Genomic DNA, 22910 nt, shown 5'->3' with positions numbered 1-22910 from the left:
CCTGGGAGATATCATAAGTAAACAACTTTCCCCAATTACAGAGTGAGAATAATCAACAGGCAGAGATATTTTTGGTCAGAGCATGGTGCTAAAAACACCAAGGTTGTGGGTTCAATGCCTGTATGGGTCACTCACTTAGAAGTTGGACTTGATCACCCTTGTGTGTCCCTTCCAACTCAGGATATTCTGTGAAACTTTGAATAAATGGCCCCTAATGAGCCTTCAACAGAACTAGAAATAAAACCCTACTGTTGCTGTCCTCAACTAGTGAACCATATTAGATCTCTTACACTCTTAAAAAATAAAACAATGAGAAAATTTAAATGCAACTATGGAGGACACAGCCTGTTTCTCTTACTGTTTAATTTACAGGTTGATTTAGATGTAACCACTGAGGAGTCACCTGTTATAGAATTCACCTCTTCTGGAGCACCTCCTTTATCTTTCAAGAAATCTGACCACCAGATCTCACAGAATTTTGAGCCACCCCTTGTGACAAAGCCACAGACTCCTTACAAGCAACATGAAGTAAGCCCACCCAGCTAAACTATGTGTATTGTCCCACATATATATCTGTGTAATTGCAGGCATTCCCAAGTTTTCGTTTGTTAGCCAGCAAAAGTACTAAAGACAGAAACCTTCCTTATCTTTGCCTCTTCAAGACATTTCTGCATTAAGTGCATTATCCAAAGATAATGCTACTGTTGCTACTCATCAATGGCTTAATAGCTACAAAACACACTGATAGTCCTGGTACTTTAAGTGATAGCATATAAAACAAAAGCAAGTTCATTAAACATATCCAATTTCCCTATCACCAAACAAACTTTCCTTCCCAAAATCTTTATTCCTCTTACTCAGGGAGAAAAGTGATATATACTTGCTGGCTGATGTTATCTTTGATGAATTCCCCCCAGAAAAAGAAGTGAATCAGCAAGTTGAACTGCTAGAAGATCAGATGTTAGTTAAAGGTGGGAATTCAGATGATATGCAAATTTGTACAGTACCCAGCACAGTTCTATGAAAGGTGGATTACTATCATTTATGCTATGCTCTTCTTGGAGAGCATTTAGCTTCTAAACCTTGGTGTTCAACTGAAACGTAGAGATCCTACAGCTTGCGACTACTGAAAGTTCCAAGGAGTAATAGGGAGGAATCTACATCACAATCTCTAGACAAAGTTTATATGAATTCTCAACTCACTTTGCAGAGCCATTTCTTATCCTTTGCAGGCAGAGAAATCACCTTCTCAACATTCAGGACAACTGTGGACTAGGAGATCAAATTCACACAGGACTCACACGGTATTAAGGCATCACAGGAAAATGCTCTTGGAGGGCTCTCACCCATTCAGATCAGGGCCTTCAATGCTGGCCTGCTAAGGACCAAAGGAAAAAAATTCTCTCCACCCCACTCCCTCCTTTTTCAGTAAGTAAAGGGTCCCTAAGCATTCTGATACAGCTCCTGTAACTCTTGTGAAAAGTCAGCAGAGGGGCTATTTCTTCACACTGCAGATGTACTTACTCCATGGGGAGAGAACATTTGTCATTTGACTACTTGCATTAGCAGGCTGGAGAAGGCATTCTTATACATCCCAGTCATACAAAACTCCAGCAATCAGGTACTAACAGCTATTTTACCTTTCTTTTCCAGGCATTATGTCTAATCCACATGCTTCAGGCAAAAATATCTGCACCACAGTTGGTCTCCTCAGGGGCTTGTGCTCCCCTTATGCATTGTCTCAGACAGCAGACAGAAATCGTTTCTAGTTTTACCCTACATTGAAGGTATTTCTGTTTTCTGATAATATCTTTAAAGCTGCAAGATTCACTCCCTTCTGGAGGAAAAGAAAATGACAGTTATTACTGCCTATTATTGTACAGTAAAATAGGAAGAAAGGATAAGACAGAGTTAGAACTCAGTAAGACCATGAAGAAAAACAATCCTTTGGTTTGATATATTTAAAGCAACAGAGAATGTATTTCCATGGTCAACCTACTAATTCCATTACAGAGTCCCCAAACTTTCACAGCAGCACATATAGCTGAGTTGGTGCATAGGGAGAAGTCCTAAGAATTAACATACTAATAAATATATATGTGACCAAATCTGAGGATGTTTTAGTGCTGCAGAATAACTCATTATTTGGTAACAGCAAAAAGTACTGTAAATATTTCAGGTTACTGGCAAAAGAGATGCTTTTGATGGTCAACTGTTGAGACTTGTACTGGGAAAGCATCAGAAGGAACAGAATTTTACTATATCTTAGTCATGTTGTCTTCACAAAGTTAATTGGGAAGAAGCAGATTAATTTCTATCCAGCTTAAATCACTAAAGTACAGTATGTGCAGAGTCAGATGGGCAAAGAATCTATTTTAAGGCATTCATCTCACACATGCACTAAAGCCTGGTCTGTAAAAACAAAATTGAGAGGTTTTCTAGTTCCTGTTTAGTTCTTTTATTTTCATAAAAGCAAGCACTATTCCAGAACAGTTGAAGAGAAGAGGCAGACATAATCTTTCCACTTATCAAAACTTGCTGCATGGAAAAATATGATCAAACTTTAAGCTAAGCTTTGTTCAAATGTTTTCCAATTAATTTTCTTGTAAAGAGTATCTCTATGCCAATTTTTTATGTGGAGTTCAATGTGGGTTTTGATCCTTTGGGAAAGGTAAGAGACTAAAAATCACAGCCTTGCCTTTTTTAATATATCTATTTCAGACCTTCATATCAGAATATGATAGTATTACAAAAGAAAACTTCACCTATTCTGGTTTCTTTTATTTCCTTTAATATGTGATAATCTATTCTTCTAAAATTTTCAGGATCAGTAGGCAAAAGAATAGTCCAAACTGGTACAGAACTTACAGAGCTGTCCTCAAAACACTGCAGAGAAATGCTATACACAAACTCCACCCCCCAGAAAGGCAAGTCACCTCCTGCAGAAGTCAGCGCTGCCTTACTTTACCAGCACCTTTAAGTGGTGAGGGTTTGTTGAAAGAACTGCTTTATTTATGTGGTAATTCTTCAAAGAATTAAGAAACAAAGGCCTGGGTGGGCCTCCAGTCCCCTGCTAGTACTGTGAACATTTTGAGTTTTTAAAAAATCTTTGTAGCCCACATCTCAAAAGAGACACAAGAAAACTTGGAGATTTCCTACATCTGATATCAATTCACAAGTGCTCCCAGCTCCAATACTGTAATGGTACCAAGAGAAGAAGAGAAGAATGAAGATGGAAGGGGAAAGGAAGCAAAGCTGAAAATTTAGTGGAAATGAGTTTTCCATTGTCACAAAGCAACAGCTAAATTTAAAGTGCTTATTTCACACTGACAGTGGTGAGGCTGAACAAATCCAAACCCACCCTTACAAGCACAGCAGCAACATCTACCACTGTATTTGCCAGCTTAGCAACATGCAAGTCAGAACTCTCCTTTCCAGATTATCCCCAACCCTACTGAGATCACAAGGGAATTCCTCCCTTGCCTCATGTGCAAATGCAGACTATAAAAATGGCCTGTGTCTTTAGAATTCACAATTGAGATAACTGATTTTCCTTCCCTTGTTTTCTAATTCCAAAGATCCTGCTCCAACATCAAACAGACAATTCTGTCAAAACCCAAACATGAGAAAAGTTAGCCAGATGTAAATCTACCCTGGCAACTAAGAAACCACAGTGCAGCAGAACAGGTCTCTTCACATTAGAAGTGTTTTGATGGTATGTGTAACACTTCTGTGCCACATTCTAAGGACAGAGATGAAGTCTTGCTTTCAGAATTCTTCAAACATACTGATATTACACTGTTGACCTGACATTCATTTCAACCTAATTACTATCACACAAATCACAAGTCTTCAACTATGTAACATTCTAGAAGTTATTTTTTATTACTGTGGCATGTGACAACTGTCCAAGAGGACAAATATGATTTCTGAGTACAAAAGTAATGAGACCAAACTTGAGAACTGCATAACAGGTAGCAGAGCCCACTACAGTGACAGAGAAAAATGCTTTGTACAGAACTGATATAGCCTAGAAACTTAACAGATTCACAGTATATTGTAACCACAAGTCTTCCTCTATGGGTATTTTGCCCTTTTCTGTGGAGTACTCTCAGTTCCACACTATGGTCCTAGATCCCTCACATATTACTTATACTTTCTGGTACAATACTTTTGGATATTCTCCACCTCCCAAAGTCCACACTGCAAAATACTTTTTTTTTAGTCCACACCCCTGTTCTAATTAAGGAAGAGAAGTCTTCACAGTCTTCTTTTTTTGTAGATGCTCTGATAATTTCTCTGCCTATAAAGTACATCACAAGGATGTACTTGCAGGAAAACAAATGCACTGTATGTTTCCTTTATAGCTGCTTTTGAAGTGAACACCTAACTGCTCTAGTGCTTCTGAGGACTGGTCAGTGTGGCAATTGAAAATGAGAATTCTCAGTGTAAACAGTGAGTCAGCCTACTAAACAGTAAGTCAGACTTTGTAATTGAAAATGTGAACTTAAGCTAAATGCAAGATCTCTTTCAGTCATTGAATGTGAACCTGAAAGCTGGTCCTTTGCCAAAGAACAAACGTAACATCAGGCTGCTGATGTGACAGACCCTCACTAAATCAGAAGCTTCTGAAGACTGAACTCAGAAGCCTGGACAGAATAAAACATGATTTTTTTGCCTTCCAAGAATTCACTTTTGAGTGAATTTATTTTGAGTCATATATTTTCATTCCTCTTCTCAGTACTAGCAACTTAATCACCACACTAAGCCTACCTGTACATATTGTGCTGTACAGGTAGCAAGAAGATTTATGCAGCAATTCTCCATGAACTAAATGTATATTCCTAGATAGAAGCAATACATTCTAGAAAGGTGGTCAACTAAATCAAAAGAAACAAAGTAACTCCATATTCTGCTCACCAGGTTCTATATTCTGTGTGGTCTTGACCCAAGATGTTCTCATCATCTCTACAATATAGTAAAAACTACTATACTGGGGTGTTGCAAAGTTTAGAGTTCATAAAGAATAGAATAAGTATACTCTGGTTCTATGAAGGGATTTTGATATTCAATGTTTGCACTGTAGGCCCAGAAGAGGGGCTTTTGATAGTTTCCTTTAGGCACTGCATAAGTAGTCACCCGATTTCAGCAAACAAGGCTCTGAAGACAAAACCCGACCTTTAAAATATTTTTATTAAACAAAAAAAAAAAGTGTAAAAGAAACCCCCAGCCAGTATACTCCATATATTGGCCTTTAAAACACTGATCAAATAATCCTTATTTACAGTTGAGAAAAATATCTTCTGGTGATACAAAAGCTATAAAGGTCTGCAAAAATCACTTGCTCCCTGCCACCTGCATTTGAAAAATGCTTTCAACTCAGTCAGGATAGGACGTAAGACAGGAGAGAGTAGGTTGCTGCCTAAGGAAGTAGGGGCAAAAAGCAATTGCTATTTCCCACACAGGAGCTGTTGGCCAGTATAAAGAGCAAATATTCCACAACATTTTGCAACTACAGATCATGATTTTTCCTTTTTTTGTGATCTTAATACCATTTTGCACAGTATATTTATATATTTATAATAATGAAACAACAGCTTTTAAAGGAATGAATCTGGTTAGAACAGACAAGCATATGTGAAGGTGTCATTACTGTCTCTTCAGCTCTGTAATCAGACTCTCTTTCTAAGCAGTATTTGACTAGTTTGGATTGCTCTGTGCAGACATTGCTCCATCCTGGTTACCAGTATTAACTATTATCACGTATCTATCACAGGTGTCAGTGTACAGCTTTGAGGGATTCTTCTGCTCTGGGTTAGCAGTTCTCAGCAGTGTATGGAATGGACACAGAACTGCGTCATTCTCCTTTTAGTACCAGGAGCATCTACAGTAACCCTACTAGTTAGATGTCTAAAAAAATCAAAAATCCCAGCATATGAAACATGAAAATGTGTAACAGAAAGGGACAGAGACCTTGGGCTGCTGCTGAGCTGACAAGAGAGAACCTGTAGTACAGAGATGACCATAATTACTGATCTGGGGTCAGTGTGGCAAAATCAGCACACCTGGTGCAAAATCAGCACGCCCTGCTGTGTGCTTTAGATTCTGTTGTGTATTTCAAACTATTAACATGTGAGTCCCTGGCCTAGAATTTTCTCCCACAAGCTTCTGTGGTGGTTTTCATGGTGCTTTGTTGGGTTTTATTTTGCTCTCTCTTGTTTCTTGTTTATTTGAGTTGGTTGGTTCATTTTTTTAAAAACATGAAAATAAGACTTTTCCCCTTCTGTAACAATAAACCTATAGGGTTACCTCCACTAAATATTCAGTATTACCTGGTAACTTTGCTGTGACATTTGTGTCTTCCTTCCCAGGCAATGCAACAAGAGTTTCAGGCATCAGAGCAATTCTCATTAAATTTAGAAGTGTTCAGCTAATACAAAGGACAAGCTAAATTCAGTTCTAAAGACAAGGGGAAAAAAAAGATGCCTTAAAGGTATCATTACTTCCCAAATATTTCAGACAATTTCAATCTTCTGTTCTAGTTTTGAAAGTCAGATGACATTTATACCAGCTGGAAACGTTTCTGGGATTTCTGTTCTCATTTAAGAAAATAAAGATGGATGCACTGTCTTCTCATTAGCATCTTTTTTTGTGTCCCATTTCACAGAGACATCTCTTCCAAACTTTGCTTCTATAGTCACCATATATCACTGGTCACATCATGTCCAGCTACAAAGAGAAGAAACAGATTTGAAAGAAGCAGCATTGAAGTTATTTCTTACATGTGTTCAGTGCTGAGAAAACCAAGCAAATTTGGAAATCCTTATCATGTAACATAAATAGATTGCACAAAATTCGGTACTAATCTTCTATAAAGTCCAAAAACAATCCTAAAAATCTCATCTTCACATAATCATCTGTGCAATTTATAGATTTTTAAAATTACAGTCCAAATGTAGCAATCTGTCTGTTATCAAAGCTTCTTTAAAACCATCTACACCATCAGCTTGAGCCTTGGAGACAGATTTGTAATGAGTCAGCCTGTAAAAGATGGCTAAAATATTTATTAAAAAACCTGGTATCCTTGAATTTCAGCAAGCCTACATAGAGAAGTTTAATTCAAAAAATCAAAACATCTTTTTAAAAATGTTTTTGAGATTTCAACCCACATAACTAGCTGTTCAAGATCTACAAACCTTTTAAAATGCTGTTATAGTAAATTATAACAATCCACTGTTAAATGAGTGGCTCACTGGCTATTTTGAAGCATATTAGAAGCCACATTTCGCCCCTGTAAACACCTATGTTACTATATCACATAGTATTTGCCATCATGAAATTATACACCTGGATAAGTTTAACAACAGCAAGTAAGTAATTTCATGTGGCTCTTCTGATTCAATTCCTTCGGTGTTTTCTAAGCCATGCACTCTAATATCTACTGCTTTAAGAAGCATTTGGCTTTCTCATTGCACCTTGCACTTAGACCTTAATTCTAAAGCCACACCGTATCTTTATGGTACTCACCAGATCATCAACATCACCACCTTCATCTGTAGGAGGCAGAGTTTCATTTTTCTGTTCTTTTGGAGCCAAGAACTAAAAAAAAAAAAGTATTTATGCGATACTGACAAAACTGAGAGCTATTAATGTTAAATTAACAGAATGTCTCCTCTGTATATCAAAACAAAGTCACCTGATATTAAAAATCAGGAAGGAAGTATTTTCTGGTTTCCACCCTCCAAAACCATATTAAACTACAAAAAACTTTGTAAGATTTGCTTTTAAAGGATTTTATGTGTCAAAAACCAGACATAAGGATATGGTTCTTGAGACAACACATTGTGAGGCTGCACCCTGTAATAAGGATGCTGCAAATATTATTCCCTAGACTAAAGGGGGGATAAGAAAGATGCATAGAAGAGAAATCATTTGAAGTCTACTATGTCCACAGAAACAACCTGAGGCACAAAAAGTTTTTGAGACATCAGTGGCTGCAGCCTGGGACTATACATTTTTCTCTACCCATCCCTTTTTGTCCACTGTCAGATGGGATTCTGGATTAGATGAAAATTTTATCCAGTTCAGTTTGACCAGGTTTATGATCTTAAAAAATATTGTGTGTAGCTACAAAATGCTCAGTGATAACAAAATACCCCCAATGATATGAGTACATATACAAGGGTGACCAATGGCTTCTTTGAGATATTTCCTACACATAGCATTCTAGTTCTGTGTTGAATTTTTAAGCTTCCCCATTTAATTCAATTAGCATTCACCAAATGAACAAAGATATTAATTTTAAAAAACACTCTTAACATGAAAGATGGTCAGAATGCCAGTCTTAAAAATGGAAAATTCATTATGCAAAATTACATTGCCGTAGCTGCTGATACAACTCGCCATATGCACTTCACTTAAAGCATGACATTCATAAACAGAAGAGAAAGGTAAGTTGCTCAGATACTACAAAAACTGAAATCAAACATACAGACAATATCTGGAGTACAACCACCTCCAAATTACTTCACAGATTTTTCTCTTAGCCTAAAAAAAACCCAAAACATTAAAATGGTAGGGAAAAAATGGCAATACTTAACTCTTACTTTAAAAAAATCCAGTTGTCTACAAGTCCTCGTTACTACCTTTTCACCAATATCCTTAATATTAAGTCTTTTTTATTATTATTATTAAAACACACTAGAACAAGTATACAGAGCTAGAAACAACCCTGCCCCCCAAGAAAACATCGGTATGAAGCTAACAAGGAAAAGCCCAGACTTGAAGTCCTGTCATCCTTAATTTAGAAACAACTTCACTATAACTCCAGATGATGAAAGAGAACAGCTAAGTAGAAAATAGCCACATCAAATAAATACCTGCTTAGATAACTCTTTTGTGCTCCTAAAAGGGAGTTTCTATTCAGCTGGGGACTTTGCCTGTATCAGCCAGAGAGGTTGTGTAAGAGGTCATGGGATTCTTATTAATATCACCAATCTCTGAGACCATACATTTGTAGTGTAAAAAGCTTAAGCATTATTTTAAATAAATAAAGTATTCTGATCCTTCTCTAGAATCCCAGTGACAGCTTTAGGCATGGGGTAAAACTCTGACTTTCCTGTTGCATCCTCCAGGATGAAAAGCAAATACATCATGTTTGGGTAACACCCAAAGACAGAGGATACAGGCAACCTCTGCCTCATTGTCTCAGTGACCAAAGGTCAGACCTTTCCTACATCCTAAGCAGCAACAACCAAGAGAAATATAGAAATCTCACTCCACAGACAACATTCATGTTCTAACATGCTGAGTTTAACTTATTGTAGAGATTCTGAAGCTGAAAAAGAAGAAAAGGCAGGGAATGTGACAGAAGGAATTGGATTTTCAAGATGCTGTACGTCTGTTTATCTTTTTTTGTTGGAAGAGTTCTTAATCTAGTAGTAATATAAAGCACATACTATGAAACTAAAAGCTAATGACATTTGTCAGCTCTGAAAGGCTTTTTGTGCCAGATCAAATTTCCTTTTTTCACATTTAATTAAGAGTCAATTGGTATTTCTGGAAGTAGCACATTTATCAAAATTTTTACAATCAGCTTTCTCATGGTAAATTATGCAAAGGAAACTAAAAGCTAGAGAAATGTAAAATGAAGATTTGCAGCAAATTGAAACCTGAAGTTTCCATCAAATGCTGAACATCTAAAGTTGGGTTTTTTCCCTGAAAACCTGTTTTACATTTATGCAAAAGCAAATTACATATAATAGCTGTGCTGAAATCCATTATCTTCCCCAAAGCAACCAGAAAAAGCATTTGACATTCCTGCTCTTTTAACCTACCTTCCTCATGCTCTAAAAAGAGCATCTCCACTATTACAGGGGGGGAAAAAAATTCTCAGTGATAGGAAAATATGCATGCATAACCTACCTCAAGCAAAAAGAAAAAGGAAAGTTTGACCTGTCTAATAAGCAGCCTGGTACGTCTTCCTTTTTCCTGCAAACAGCGACCCTATATAACCTGTAATCTTACAGACAAAACAGTCTTGAAACTACTAGCAGCTAGTAAACTGCATGTAAAAGAAAAGGCTTTTGTGTCACAAAGGACGACACTGACAGACAACCCCATGACCTACAGGCTTGCACATAACCTCTACAGAGGTGAAGGAAACTTGTATATTTCTCTGTAGGGAATTTTGAAAAAATCCAATATAACCCTTAAGTGAAGAGTATTGCTTTCAGAAAACAAATTAAGCACTTCTGCAATCTGCTGTAGATCTAGGAAAATGCTGGCTTTGTATTAAACAGGAAAACTGTGGCAGGGTTTAATTGGACCAAAAAGGACTAGATTTTATACCAGCCCCACAATATCAAGATAAAATTTTCTATCCCTGCAGATCTTACTCCAAGAATACACAGTCTTGCAGTTTCTTAATGAAAATGTCATATGACTTAACAGACAATGGGAATTAGGGTTCTGGGTTTGGATTTGGACAGTGTGTGGGGAGATGGTTATCTAGTGAATAGCAAAGAGATGCAATCCAATTAGTCTGGAAGTTAAAGTAACTGTCATATTAGAGAACTCTGCTGCAAAACTGATTTCATGCAGTATCTTGTATTCCTCCAATTTAATGGGAAGATACAGCTACCGTATGACCAAAAGATCAATCATAAAATGACCTTCAGTCACAAAATAGTTTCCTATATTGCAGTATATATGATGATTGCAGGATGATGGCAAACAGAAGTGTAAATTTGCAGCCAGCCTGCAAATGCTTTCTCCAGCTTAGCCTGGCAGCTGTGAATACAGTCCATACTCTATCATTTGTGCTGCATTCCTATGCAGGCATAGTATTATTTAACCACCACAAGCTCACAGTGAAGACAATGGTAAGCTGCAAGGTCTTCGTGGTTACTAGAAATTTCCTTAAGGAACAGTAGCTATTTCACACAGCATTAGAACATTTTTTGAGCATCAGTGGTAATTTCAGACTAGAAAGTACAGTTCTCAAGAACAATATTGTCTTAGGAAGTTTCCAATTCATAGCACTTGAAGTAGATAAAAAAGACTGATGCTCTTTAAAACCACCACTGGGGGAAAAGTTGCTCTATACATTTATGTGTAATGATAAACAGCCAGAAGGTCCTTCATGTCTAGAAAAATCAGCATACTCTGTCATTTGTATCCTGCACATGTGCTCAGCTTTCTGGACTCCTGGTTTGTTAGCTTTTCATTTTCATAACACTTCTGTGCCTTCTTCACCTAGAGGTAAATTGTTACAGATGAAAAAAGCAGTTTCTAAAATACAGATTCTTTCTACTCATTAACTAAATCATAGAGAACCTACTTTTACCCACTTCTGGCTATTGCTTATGGAAGGCCTGGAAGTAGCAAAAATCAATGTGCCATTTTTATAAAAGCTACTTCTCTGCAAAATGGTGATTTTAGACACAGTTTTACCTTTGGGGCGTCTGTGATACAAGGACCTTTTTCCTAAACTAGCAGCCTGATACAAAAACATCCATCTTATCCTCTCCACACAAACCTAAGTTTTGACAGCAGCTCTGAATTCTGCTTCCTTCCAAAGAGAAGGCACCATTCTGCCTGTTACAATTCAGTCCTTTGTAACTGGGACATCCTTCATTCATTACTGTAGTTACTAAAATGCTACATGTCTGTAGAAAGTATACCTGTAAACAGTCCAAAACTCCCATTTCCAAAAGGATCTAATATGGTCACCAATAATACCCCCAGCATCACATATTATGTCCACCAATCCACAAGAGCTGCATGAAGTGAAAATATTGCTATCACTGCATGTATGGTGAAAATTAGCCTCAACAACTTGAATTGCTGGAGTTCATAAAACCATTAAAAAAAAGTATCGGATTTTTGGACTGGTGCTACCAGTGCAAACATATTTCTTTCTGTGAAGTTCAAATAGTGATCTTACATATGTAAATAGCTCTCTGCTGTTCCACTACACTGAGTTGCTGAAGTTCCTATTCTTTGTAGAGGATATTTTCAGATAATTTCAATACATGCTACTTTTAAAAGACCAGTTAGAGTAAAACATTGTAGTAGTACATGCTAAGGTATTTTTGCTCTGAAATGCAGAAGTTTCAATTGTGTGGCAAATGAACATTCTTAATTCTTCATATGGATCTTATTCAATTCCACAGCAAGGGCTCTATACAAACAGATGCTCATGAAAAAAAATGATACCTTCTCAGCCTCTTCACCCGTCACCAAACTTCCTTCTGCTTCATCTTTAGTGATCAAAGAAATTCTTTCTGAAAAAAAAAAAAGTCATAAAAATATCATTAGAAGGCTTCCCAAAAATTCACCTAATGTTAGAAGTGAAAAAAATGTTTCACATTCCAACTTCTGGATGTGTCATCATCACCAGCATAAAAGAGTATCACTCAAAGGAAAATGTGACTTGCATAAATGAGTCAACTATGATATAAAATATGATATAAAAATAAATTAATGAGCATATTCATAAGCTTGCGGAAGTATCCATTTAGAAAACTGCTAATATTGTGACAATCAAACTAATGAGACACTGAAATCATAGATCACAGATGAAATGCTGAAAATCTATTAAAAAATTACACTTTTAGTCATTCACAGCATGCTCTTAGGTCCTCAGCAAAAATTAACTCCTAGAATTCAGACACTTGTGCTGTAATTACCCAGTCTGACTATCAAAGTGCTGGTCCTGCCACACTTTGCTCCTTGGTTGTACCAGCAGCACTACCCCCGCCAAAAAAAAACTTCAAAAAAATCTCCATTTATTTTGACCCCAATTTTTTCCAGTCCAGTTCATCACTTAGCCATACAAATGCTTGTGCCCAAATAAGCAGCTGTGGGTGTGAGAGCAAACAGGAGATTCATAGAAATTTCAGCAGCAGTGTAAGTGTAGAATCACCTCCTTGTGCCCACAGAGCCACATGGCAGGGTTTCATGAAACAAAGATCTGCCTTTCTTCTGAGCCATTAACTCATTAACTTACACCCATCTTCTTTTGGTGATGGCAGTCACTCACGACAAACTCCAATGCACATCACACTTGGTGAAAAGAGGGGATGGGTCACATGGCAAGAATGAGAGAAAACAACTCCTGCTCTTGTTAGCAGCAAGTAAAAAGCAATTTCATCTTCCTACTGAGAACAGCCAGATTATGCATTAAGCATCAAGATTTCATTTCACCATGTTCTCAAAGGAAGATAATCTATGCTGCATGAAAATATCATCTTTCCTTGTATTTCTTTGTTTGGTTGATTTTTTCCTCAAAACCATACTCCAGTTTGTCAAAAACTCTGAGTTATACTAACTAAAAATTATTCATGGCTTTGAAAGATTCAAGTTTGCTACTTTCAAAGTTTATTGGTTTCTTTCTCCAAATTTATACAGATAAGGTCCCCTACAGCACTACTGAATATAATGTTCTTGTCAGTGTTGTCCTGTGCTGTTTTTTTTACACTGCTAAACAAATTCCCATCCTGTAATTCAAAGCTGGATGAAGTAGACATTACAGCATGTCTGGAATTCATCAGTTTGAATGGTACTACACAAAATCACAGCAATTAATTTTATAGCATGCACCCTTCAGAGATACAGCTGGGCATTTAACAGATTTTCTTAGCATTGGTTCCAATTAAAAACAAGAGTATGATGTAGATTTTTTTTTAGTCCACTACATTTTCTATTTGTGAAAATGTTCCTTTATTTATCACTTGTGTAGTCTCTGAATGTCTTTTAGAATAGCACTGCCTTGTATCTCCCAGTTTAATCATAGGTAGGTGTCATATTACCACATATTCTGTCCTTCTCCTATTGCTTAAATACAAAATGATCAGTGACACATTTCAACGCTATCTATGACTTTTTGGAAGCTCAGACGACAAGAATCTTTTTATAGCTCTACTGCATGAGTTTTTTCCATTTATTCTGAAATTGTGTCTTCTTCTCCTTACCCCATAACATTTAGTTTGTCTCTTCTTCCACAATTAATTTACCATTTCAACAAGACTTGGCAGTGCATTATGAATAATGCTGATATGAAACTATCAGTGCAGAAAAGGAAAGGAAGTTGCAACATGAAAGTTTTTTTGGGGTTTTTTTGGGTTTTTTTTGGGTTTTTTTTTTTTTTTTTTTTTTTAAATAGGCTGCAGGAATGAAGCATATCAAAATGCTGCAGTGGGGTTAGTTTAACTGTCCCACTGCTAACAAAGCTTTCTTACTTAGTGGATAAATGCAATACAAATAGAAATTTCTAGTTTTTATTAAATGCCATCCTACCTTGTACCATGATCTCCCAGAAATCAGATATGGCTTTATCTTCCAACTTTGATTTCAAGGCCTGCAGAAAATCATTAAAGCACTGCACCTTGGACAGCTGAAAAAAAATGTAACAGCAAATGTAAGCAAGAAATATTAGAACTACTAAAGAGCAATGCAAGCTTAATTCTTCATGAAGTAATTTAGCATGGTGAACACAAAAGTCTCTACAGAATTTGGGGTTTTTTTCCTATCAATATTGTGAGTTCTAAGGAAAGGTGAGCCACAAAAAGCACCCCTCAGAATGTGAGAAAGACTTTCTTGTAACTAGCTCTGTTGAAGAAGAAAATTGTAGGATTGTACTTTTAATTAGCACAAGCATCAGGTCATAGGCCTTCTGTTTTATGTTTAAACAAAAACAACAGCAAGTAACACCAGAGAGGCTAGTCCCCATTCCAGTAACAATAAAAGCCCCCATAAATGTAACTCTATTTCTAAAATTTGAAACATATTTAAAGTTAAATTATTTTTGCTGCAGCAATAGATTATCAAGCAAATAGGTCCATCATGCCTTTAATTTGAAAGAGGTCAGAGTATTCACACATTAACATTACCTTCATGGCCTCCTCTCTAAAAACTCTGATACAGTTGATCCCTTTCATGTAGTACTGTGAACCCTTATTTTCCAAGAACTGATCAATGCGGTTTATCAACTGCTGACTCACTGGAAGACAAGGAGAAATCAACTGATAAATAAATAAAAGAATGAACACTTTCAAGGAAAAAAAAAATCCAACTTTTCTTTTATATCTCTCTTTTTCTATTCCACAGGCATCTAAGTATTTAATCATATCCGCACTGCCTCAAGCTATGCAAGCTGATAATTGTTATATAAGTTAGTGACAATAATTTCAGCCTCTCTGGAAAAGCCAGATAGACTAGGAAGAACCTCAAGCATGTCCAAAGCATAATTTTCCCTGAAAGCCAAGGAAAAAAAAGCAGTGGCCTAACTTGTTTGATAAAAATTTGGGATCCTAAAGCTTAGGGAGGTTAATGTTTTACAACACAAGCATATCCCCTATACATCCTTTGCAATCAATTTTCAATTGTATTTCAATAGTCAATGTGTATTTCAATAAAAGCATTAAATTTAAGAGAAAAGCATAATAACATCAAACGGACATGTGTAGGGTGACTGCAGTTAAAAGACCTTGCTGCTATTGACATCAGAGTATGTCTCGTCTCTTGCACAGGTAGAGTTTGATAATTTTTCATCACAGCAAAGAGGTTTGTGATTACAGATTATAAAGTGTGCATGCCTGACAGGAAGAATCAGAAGTAAACAGTGAGACCTGTACCAACAAGAAGGTGAACAGCAGTTTTACCCTTACTGTTGAGCTCCTAAAAGGTAGGTAGCTGTAAACCACTGCAAATAGACAAGAGAAAATGTCACCCAAGAGCTCTGCAAATCCAAACTAATTTCTGCTGAATTTTAGTAATTTACTTTCTCTTCATGTTTACTTACAGTTAAGAAACTGTCCAATTTTACCTTCTGGCAAACACCTCAGCCAGGGAAAAAACAAGTGTAAGGAGGATACAACAGTGATCTATAAACTCAGAAGCATTGTGAAAAGAATGAATAGGGAGTTGATAGTGCTCTGCCTCTCTCAAGAGTCAAGACTTGGGTTAAGAACAAACAATAAAACACGATCTTTTGAAACATACATCAGCAGTTAACCCCTTTACCAAAGGCTGATTTAAGTTTTGACAACTTGAAAAATGTCTGTTACAATTCTTAAAAGAGGATGCCTGTCAAGGGAGATTAACAGTGTTGTTGCCACTGAAGAAAAAGATTCAGAAAAGCTTTCTGACCAAGTCACAGCACCTGCCTGTCCTGTTCTTGTACTGTTAAAGACCAGTCAGTGGATTAGCAGAACCTTTCCCCGACCTATAGCACTTCCCAGCTCCAGATGTTACATGGGCATAGACATCACTTCAAGAAGCATCAACAAAGAAAAGCACCTGCCAGACTGGTGGAAGAAACAAAAAGTAAACACACCAAGAAGAAGACATTGTTTAAGTACTGTGTTCCTCTCTGCTCACTGTGAGCATGCACAGCACCAGCTGTTACATAATTTTCTATAAAATGCCTAATTGAACTTAATCTGATGGACAATATCTCTGCATAGTGTGAAACAAGGCATGTTTGGTATTCCCTCACTAGGTTTTGATAGTTTCTAGAAAAGGAGGCCGATAATGGTTCTGCCCAACGGCAGCGACAGCACAAAGTGTGCTGAAGTGCCTGCTGTGCCAGAGGTAATCAGTTCACTCTCTATTTATTTCACCAGTAGCTGACAAGCTAAATTGAAGTCTAACTACTTAAGCTTCCCAAGTTAAGTCAGTCCATTTTTTTCATGGTTAATGATTTTCTCATTAAATGTTCTAATTTCTTATGAATTGCACTAATAAAAGCAAGTCCTGCTGGTGTTTTCAGTGGTGGTGGTGTTTTTTTAAACACTGCCTTCTCATTGATGTGTTAAATTAAAACCCCAGGCACTATAAGGGTGCAATAAAAATCTTTATTGTCAGAAAGATTCCAGCATACTGTTTGAAATTATCTGACACTCTACTACTTCTTTTGCATTTAATTTTTTTTAAATCCCTTTCCATTTATTGCCCTGGCAGCCATCAGAAGAAAATACTTTCTTGCTACTGACTATGAGATGCCTCCTTTTGAAATCTGTGGTAAGGAACCAAATGAAACCTGCAAAGTTTTACCAGGCACTGAGAGTCCATAATATAGGCAGCAAACAGGTAACATGGCAACAGTATTAAAGTCACATTCCTCTAATATCCTGAAGTTGCTTGGCTAAAAAGTTGGTTCTGTTCATTGGGTTTCCCTTAAATGATAGGCCAATGATGGATCAATCTAAAATAGACAAAAATTCCTATGTTCTGATTAGACTACCAAATTACTTCAGGGGGCCAAAAGTAATGTTAAAGAGAGTAGATAAGGATTATATCAGGAAATTCTTGAAGTGGTTGCTGTTCCTTTACACTTCTAATCTGAGAACTTCATTGATTTCCTGCTGCCTTTTCATTAGTCTGAATCTTTGGGTCTGGATGCTGCAAAAAATAATGTCCCTGTTTTTGGAGCAAGGCATGTTCTGCATAAAGATGTCTTTTTAACTAAGCTGTGATAAGCATTAACTCTGATATGTCCCAGACAAATCTCAGGATTGAGGTTTTGAGGAGTAGACCCTTGAGTTACAAACTGACAGCCTATTCAGGCCATTCCTCTGTAATTTCAACTTTTTTCTTCTCTCCCAACTTCCCTAACTCCACACACTCTTAAGAAAGTGAACAACAGATTTCTACATTTTGCATTAACTGAATTTCCAGCACTCCTAATAACCACCACATTCTGCAGAACATCCCAAGAAATTTTAATGTCCTCTTTCCTTTTTCTATTGTACCTGACTGGTTAGATAACAAATATAGTTATTAAGGTTGGAGAACTGCAGAAAAAAATCCCAGAATAGAAGATCTTTTAGTTCTAGCAGAATTTAATCCCTTCCCCTCTGGCATTCAGATACATTTGCTACTCCAAAATACATTCACTACTGCTGTCATTTTTTGTGAAATATGCCAAGAACAATTATATTCACTTGTTATCTCTGAACAGCTACAATACAGAAGTGCAGTTGTATTTTCATGTTTGTTCAGTTCAGCTCTTGGTCTTGATTACTATACCAATCAGATTATACAATAATAGCCAAAACTGTCTATTATTACAATCCAGGCTTGATTCCTTGGAGATTCCCCCACACCCCCAAAAAAAAATCGGGTTAAAAAAAATTTCTTCCTTTAGACAAAAGACTCCCGTTAATCTTCTGATTTACGTGCTGCTGGTGATAATGATTTGTATTCATGGGCAGTGTTTAAAGTGTGATTCACTGACAAATCAGTTAAATCACCTGGTAATTAATTTTAAAATACTGCTCTGTATCATCTTTCTAGAACTGAAAAGAAGAAAGAAATTCTGAACTGAAAAATGTACTAATTTTTAAGGGCCTCCTTCATCTTTAAGCTAAGAAATAAGAATTTTAAGACCAAGACCTGTTGTTTGTTGAACTAATCCAATACCCTATGAGGTGCTGTTCAGTTTTGAAATGGTGTCTCTAAATGACCTGTGAGTATGGATTAGCATGATTGAGGCTGGATGTCTGAAGGACATACAACCAAAATCCCTGCTAAAAACAGGGTTCACTGTGGAACAGGTGCCTCAGTGCCCCAGAGACCTGAGTTCCATGTAGCTCCAAAGATGGAGTCTCCAAGTTCTCATGGGCCCCTTTTTCTGTCTAAGTCCCATAATTGTGATCTTTATTATCTTTTCCCCTATAACATCTAATTCAAATTCTGTTTGTTGCAACTCTGAGCTTTGAGTCTCACCCAATCACTGTGCCCTTCAAAGACAAACCTGGCTTCATCTTCTCTGTGAAGCAGTTATACAGAAAACTTCAAAGTTATTCTATAGACTTAAGTATTTGGTTTGCAAAAACCCTTCTAATGACTGAATCATTTTCATCAAACCAGTCATTGCATTTGGCTTGCCTAGCAGTAGAGCATGAATAGTCTCTGAAATATACAAAAACATCCAGTAAGATAAAAATGCAAACTGCAAAAACATGCCAACAAAGAATTAAGTATTTGCTTTTTAGAAAACTATCTTAGCTCCAGAAAGGTAATTAACTATACTTATTTCTACAGAAAATATTGCAATGAAATATCATCATTGTTCATATGCAGTTACTGATTCTTTCAGCTACATTTTTCTAGAAATGGTTAGGAAAAAATATTAACTAATTTACTATAAATACAGAAATGAGAGCTTAGTGCAATTTGTCTCTGGACATGCAGATTTCTCTCCCAGCTGAAAACCAGTAAATTAAAAAAGCTTTTTCAAGATCATGGTCTCAGATAGGATGTAAGGTGCAATAAATGTGGCCTATAAACTCACACAGAAAATTTACAAATCAGAGAAAATATTATGCACGTGTCAGTACCTTTTTCTACTCCCCTGATTCTATCTCATACAGAAGTCTATGAAAATACAACACAACACATCAGACATGATCTGCTCTCCAGAGATGCAGACATGGATGGAAACCTCCAAACAGGAGGATGAACTGGTAGTACGTGGCGACTCCTTTGGCATTACAAAGATGGCAAGCACTGACTGCATTCTCTGAAGCCACAGAAATGAAGAAACTCATTGTACACCCTTGGGAGCAACAATTAGATTCTACTCAGGTAAACTAATCTATTTTATGTGCAGTCATTGACAAAAATGTCAGAAGTTGTTATCAGGAGACATCTCTTTGTAATGACTGTACACTTGTGACTTGCTCAAAATAAGACCTGCATAACATAACACCTCTCTGGCCATGAATGCAAATAAGAAAGTAAGGATGAGGATAAGAAAGTATGGGAACACAGTTCTAGTTACATGAGCATCAGCATTAACAACTAAGCTGAAACCATCAAACATATCTCACCATGTAACCCCTAAGCAGCTCCCTCCTGTAATAAACAACACAATTTTCAGGAAAAAACAAAGTTGACTATTGTTTCAGGAGTTGAGCTGCCAGTCCAGAAAACCTATCTCTAAGATCCTTGCCAATCTAAAAATCTTTATTTAGGAATTAGTGGCAAAGTTCTTATACATCATCAGACCCAGACTAGTTTCCACTTAAGACTTCGGCTAGGAAAGGTACAAGCCCTGATTAATGAATCCCAGTGAGGGCACTGCAGGAAATATACTGGTACCTATTTTCAGTGATAAATATACCATCAGGAATTCCTACAAGCTGTTTCGGAAGAAAAAGAAAAATAATCACCTTGCCATCCCCTGGTACTGCTAACTTTATAATTTTGGTGTGGGTGTGCCATTAACCTGGAGCTGAATTAAAAAGTAACAGCAGTGTCAGTATTTAAAGTACAACTCTTCCTACTGCTACAACTTCTCTTATCTACCAAAAAACAACCCACCTCCAATCAAACAGTTGAAAGGTCTTTCTCCTCCCTATGAAAGGACTGCTGTTATTTTAAAAGGTGAATGTAAGTTCTATTCGGTTAGGAAGAGTGTAGTAGATGTTTTTTAAATACAAGAAATAAAAACAGAATGCAGCTTAGCAGTTCTCCTGTCTGCATCCTGACAATGTGAAATGCTATCCTTTTTACAAATAAGTATTTGAATGCCATAGATTATCCTTCTCTGCAAAGAAATTTTATATTTCTTATGTTCTAGCAGAAGGAAAAAAAAAATCATCATTAAATGACAAAATTATACCAAAAAACCGCTTAGAACCACTGAATAGTTTTAAGGCAGAATTTACTATTTACATAACCAAAATGCAATATAGCAAGCCATTAAAAACATGCCTGCAATGTTCAATATATTAAGCTACCTAAAAGGCTCTAAAGCACAAAAAGGATTATCCAGAAGAAAGAGATAATATGCAAAGTATGTTTTTATTTATAGTGGCTTCTATCTCTCCTTCAAATGGGTGACTGCACTACATTCTGTTTAACTACACCTTATCATTACAGAGCAGATCACAGAGAATAAAAGCAAATTGCTCAAAATTTCATAACCTTCCAACCATGTACTGCAGTTATCTCCAGCACAGCTACCAAGTGGACATATTTAAACACTCATTCTAGTTAAACCATCTTCAAGGATAATCACTATACTTATTTCTGCCTCAAAGCTTTCCTACATGATAAAATTTATCACTGTAACAAAGTAGTCAACTGTTTCACGTTTTCTGTATTCTAATGAATTGTACAATGCTTTTTTAACCGCATCTTAATATACCTGAGATTTAAGAATACAACTCAATATTTTTTAAATAAATAATTTCTTCTGGGTCTAATGAAAAATCCATGTATAAAATCTACCTAGCTGGCATAGAGGTCTGGAAATTCTGGAAATAGCTATGCAGGATTTAACAGGCCATATTACAACTCAATATACCTGCTAAATACACTCCTGAAACTACATCAAAAGGACCAAAGGCCTTGTTGTAATACCCAGTACCTCACTTAAGCACCTCTGCAAATCTTTCTTTGAAAAGGAATGTGACATTAGTGGCTATTTGGCAGATCAGGTTTACTCTGCCACAACCTTCCAATCATCCTTTATGAAATAAAGGACCCCATCCATCTTGTGCCTTCTTTTTAGGACGCCTTTGGATTACATATATCCCTGTATAGCTACTCCAGGAGGGAAATACCATACAAACCAATGATAATTTCATAGCATTTTCAGACTTAGGCCATGGAAGACAGTGTTTGACCTGTGCCTTGTGTTCTTTTTTATCTCTGAGAAGAGTCAATACTCACAGAGCCTTCTCTCAACTTTCAGATTACAAATACTACTACCTTTTTATTCCATTCTGAATTCACCTGTGTTTTCTTCCACTCACAAGCAGTAAGAAATGACCTTTGCATATGAAGATTTAAGTCCCAGGCATGAGAGTCTCTTTTTTTGTTCATGCAACATGAGACAGGTTTCTCACACTGTGCACACCCAACAGCTCTCCACTTCAGGCCAGGAAGATCCCAGGAATGAGAAGCTGAGGATCATTCCGAATGAGGCCGTCAGTGACTACCAAGGGGTCTTTGTTAGAGACAACTGATGAGCTGCTCAGGTGCCTCAATGTAGCTGCCCAGTGCCTTTTTACCCAAACACAGCTACCTGAGACTTTTAATTGGGGAAGGCAAGTATTAACATGGGAATTACAGATGACAACTTCCTTGGCTCAGTGGCACTACAAGCTAACCTGTAAATTCCAGAGCAAGTCACATTGCACTAGAAACTTATGTTTAGACAAATGAATTGCATTTAATGAACTCTGAAAGTGCTACTAATAAAATTAAGATAGACAAAAGTAATTTACCATCTTTGAAGTCAGCATTTTTCTTCCTCACCAGAATTCGGAAATCTTCTGCTGGGTTAACACTGCCTACCTACAAAAAGTACAAAACCAATTCAACTGTTTTCCAAAATGCATCTCTTTCTTCTTGTCAGGCAACAAGAATCTTTAAATTTTTTTTATTTGAATATTTGAACTGTGTACTTCTCTGCATTCAGACTCAAAAATGCAAGTCTTAGAAAGTGTGTTAATGCACAGTATTCCTGGCAAAGGTTGGTTATGACATGAGCAAGATGAACTCACTCTGCTGCACTGTGACAAGTCGACCACTTCCCTGGTGCTGGGAGGACATGAGCACAACACTTGAGGTTATCTGCGAGTCCAGCTTTGAGACCATCTGTAGCACAGACCTCTTAGACCTCTCTAATCTACCAGATGCTTAGTGAGCAGTGTGGGCTCCGAGGCACGTGGGTACAGAATCAGTGGTTTGCCACTCCAATAGGGCCTCAAAATTAAAAGCTTGCACTTAAATCATCTAGGCTTTCTGGCAGAGTCTGACATCTTAAAGTCTAAATGCTCTAAATCGGCATGCAAATGCAGAAACCTTTCAAAGGAACTAAAACCAGGTCAAATATAAATAAACACTGAAAAATGGATGCATTAACTTGAGGGAAAAAAAACAACAATCTT

General features: G+C 36.9%; 1 protein-coding gene across 3 annotated transcripts in view; it reads right to left on the bottom strand.

Annotated features, from left to right (window-relative positions):
- Positions 1 to 2774: 2774 nt before the first annotated feature.
- Positions 2775 to 22910, bottom strand: part of XRCC5 (X-ray repair cross complementing 5) — a 56928-nt gene continuing 36792 nt past the window's right edge. For 2 of the 3 annotated variants that reach the window (XM_021526170.3, XM_021526169.2), the window contains 6 exons: positions 22245 to 22314; positions 14895 to 15004; positions 14302 to 14398; positions 12220 to 12287; positions 7528 to 7599; positions 2775 to 6729 (listed from right to left, as the gene is read on the bottom strand). In XM_021526170.3, coding sequence (XP_021381845.2) covers positions 6715 to 6729; positions 7528 to 7599; positions 12220 to 12287; positions 14302 to 14398; positions 14895 to 15004; positions 22245 to 22314 — 432 coding nt within the window. In that variant the 3' untranslated portion in view covers positions 2775 to 6714. Of the gene's footprint in view, positions 6730 to 7482; positions 7600 to 12219; positions 12288 to 14301; positions 14399 to 14894; positions 15005 to 22244; positions 22315 to 22910 lie in introns of those variants that run through there. The other variant, XM_077784954.1, reaches the window with a different exon arrangement.

Source organism: Lonchura striata, chromosome 8 (genome assembly GCF_046129695.1).
Source record: "Lonchura striata isolate bLonStr1 chromosome 8, bLonStr1.mat, whole genome shotgun sequence".
NCBI classification, from domain to species: domain Eukaryota; kingdom Metazoa; phylum Chordata; class Aves; order Passeriformes; family Estrildidae; genus Lonchura; species Lonchura striata.
Note: the sequence above shows the minus strand (reverse complement) of the source record. Positions and strands in the feature narration are given on the sequence as shown.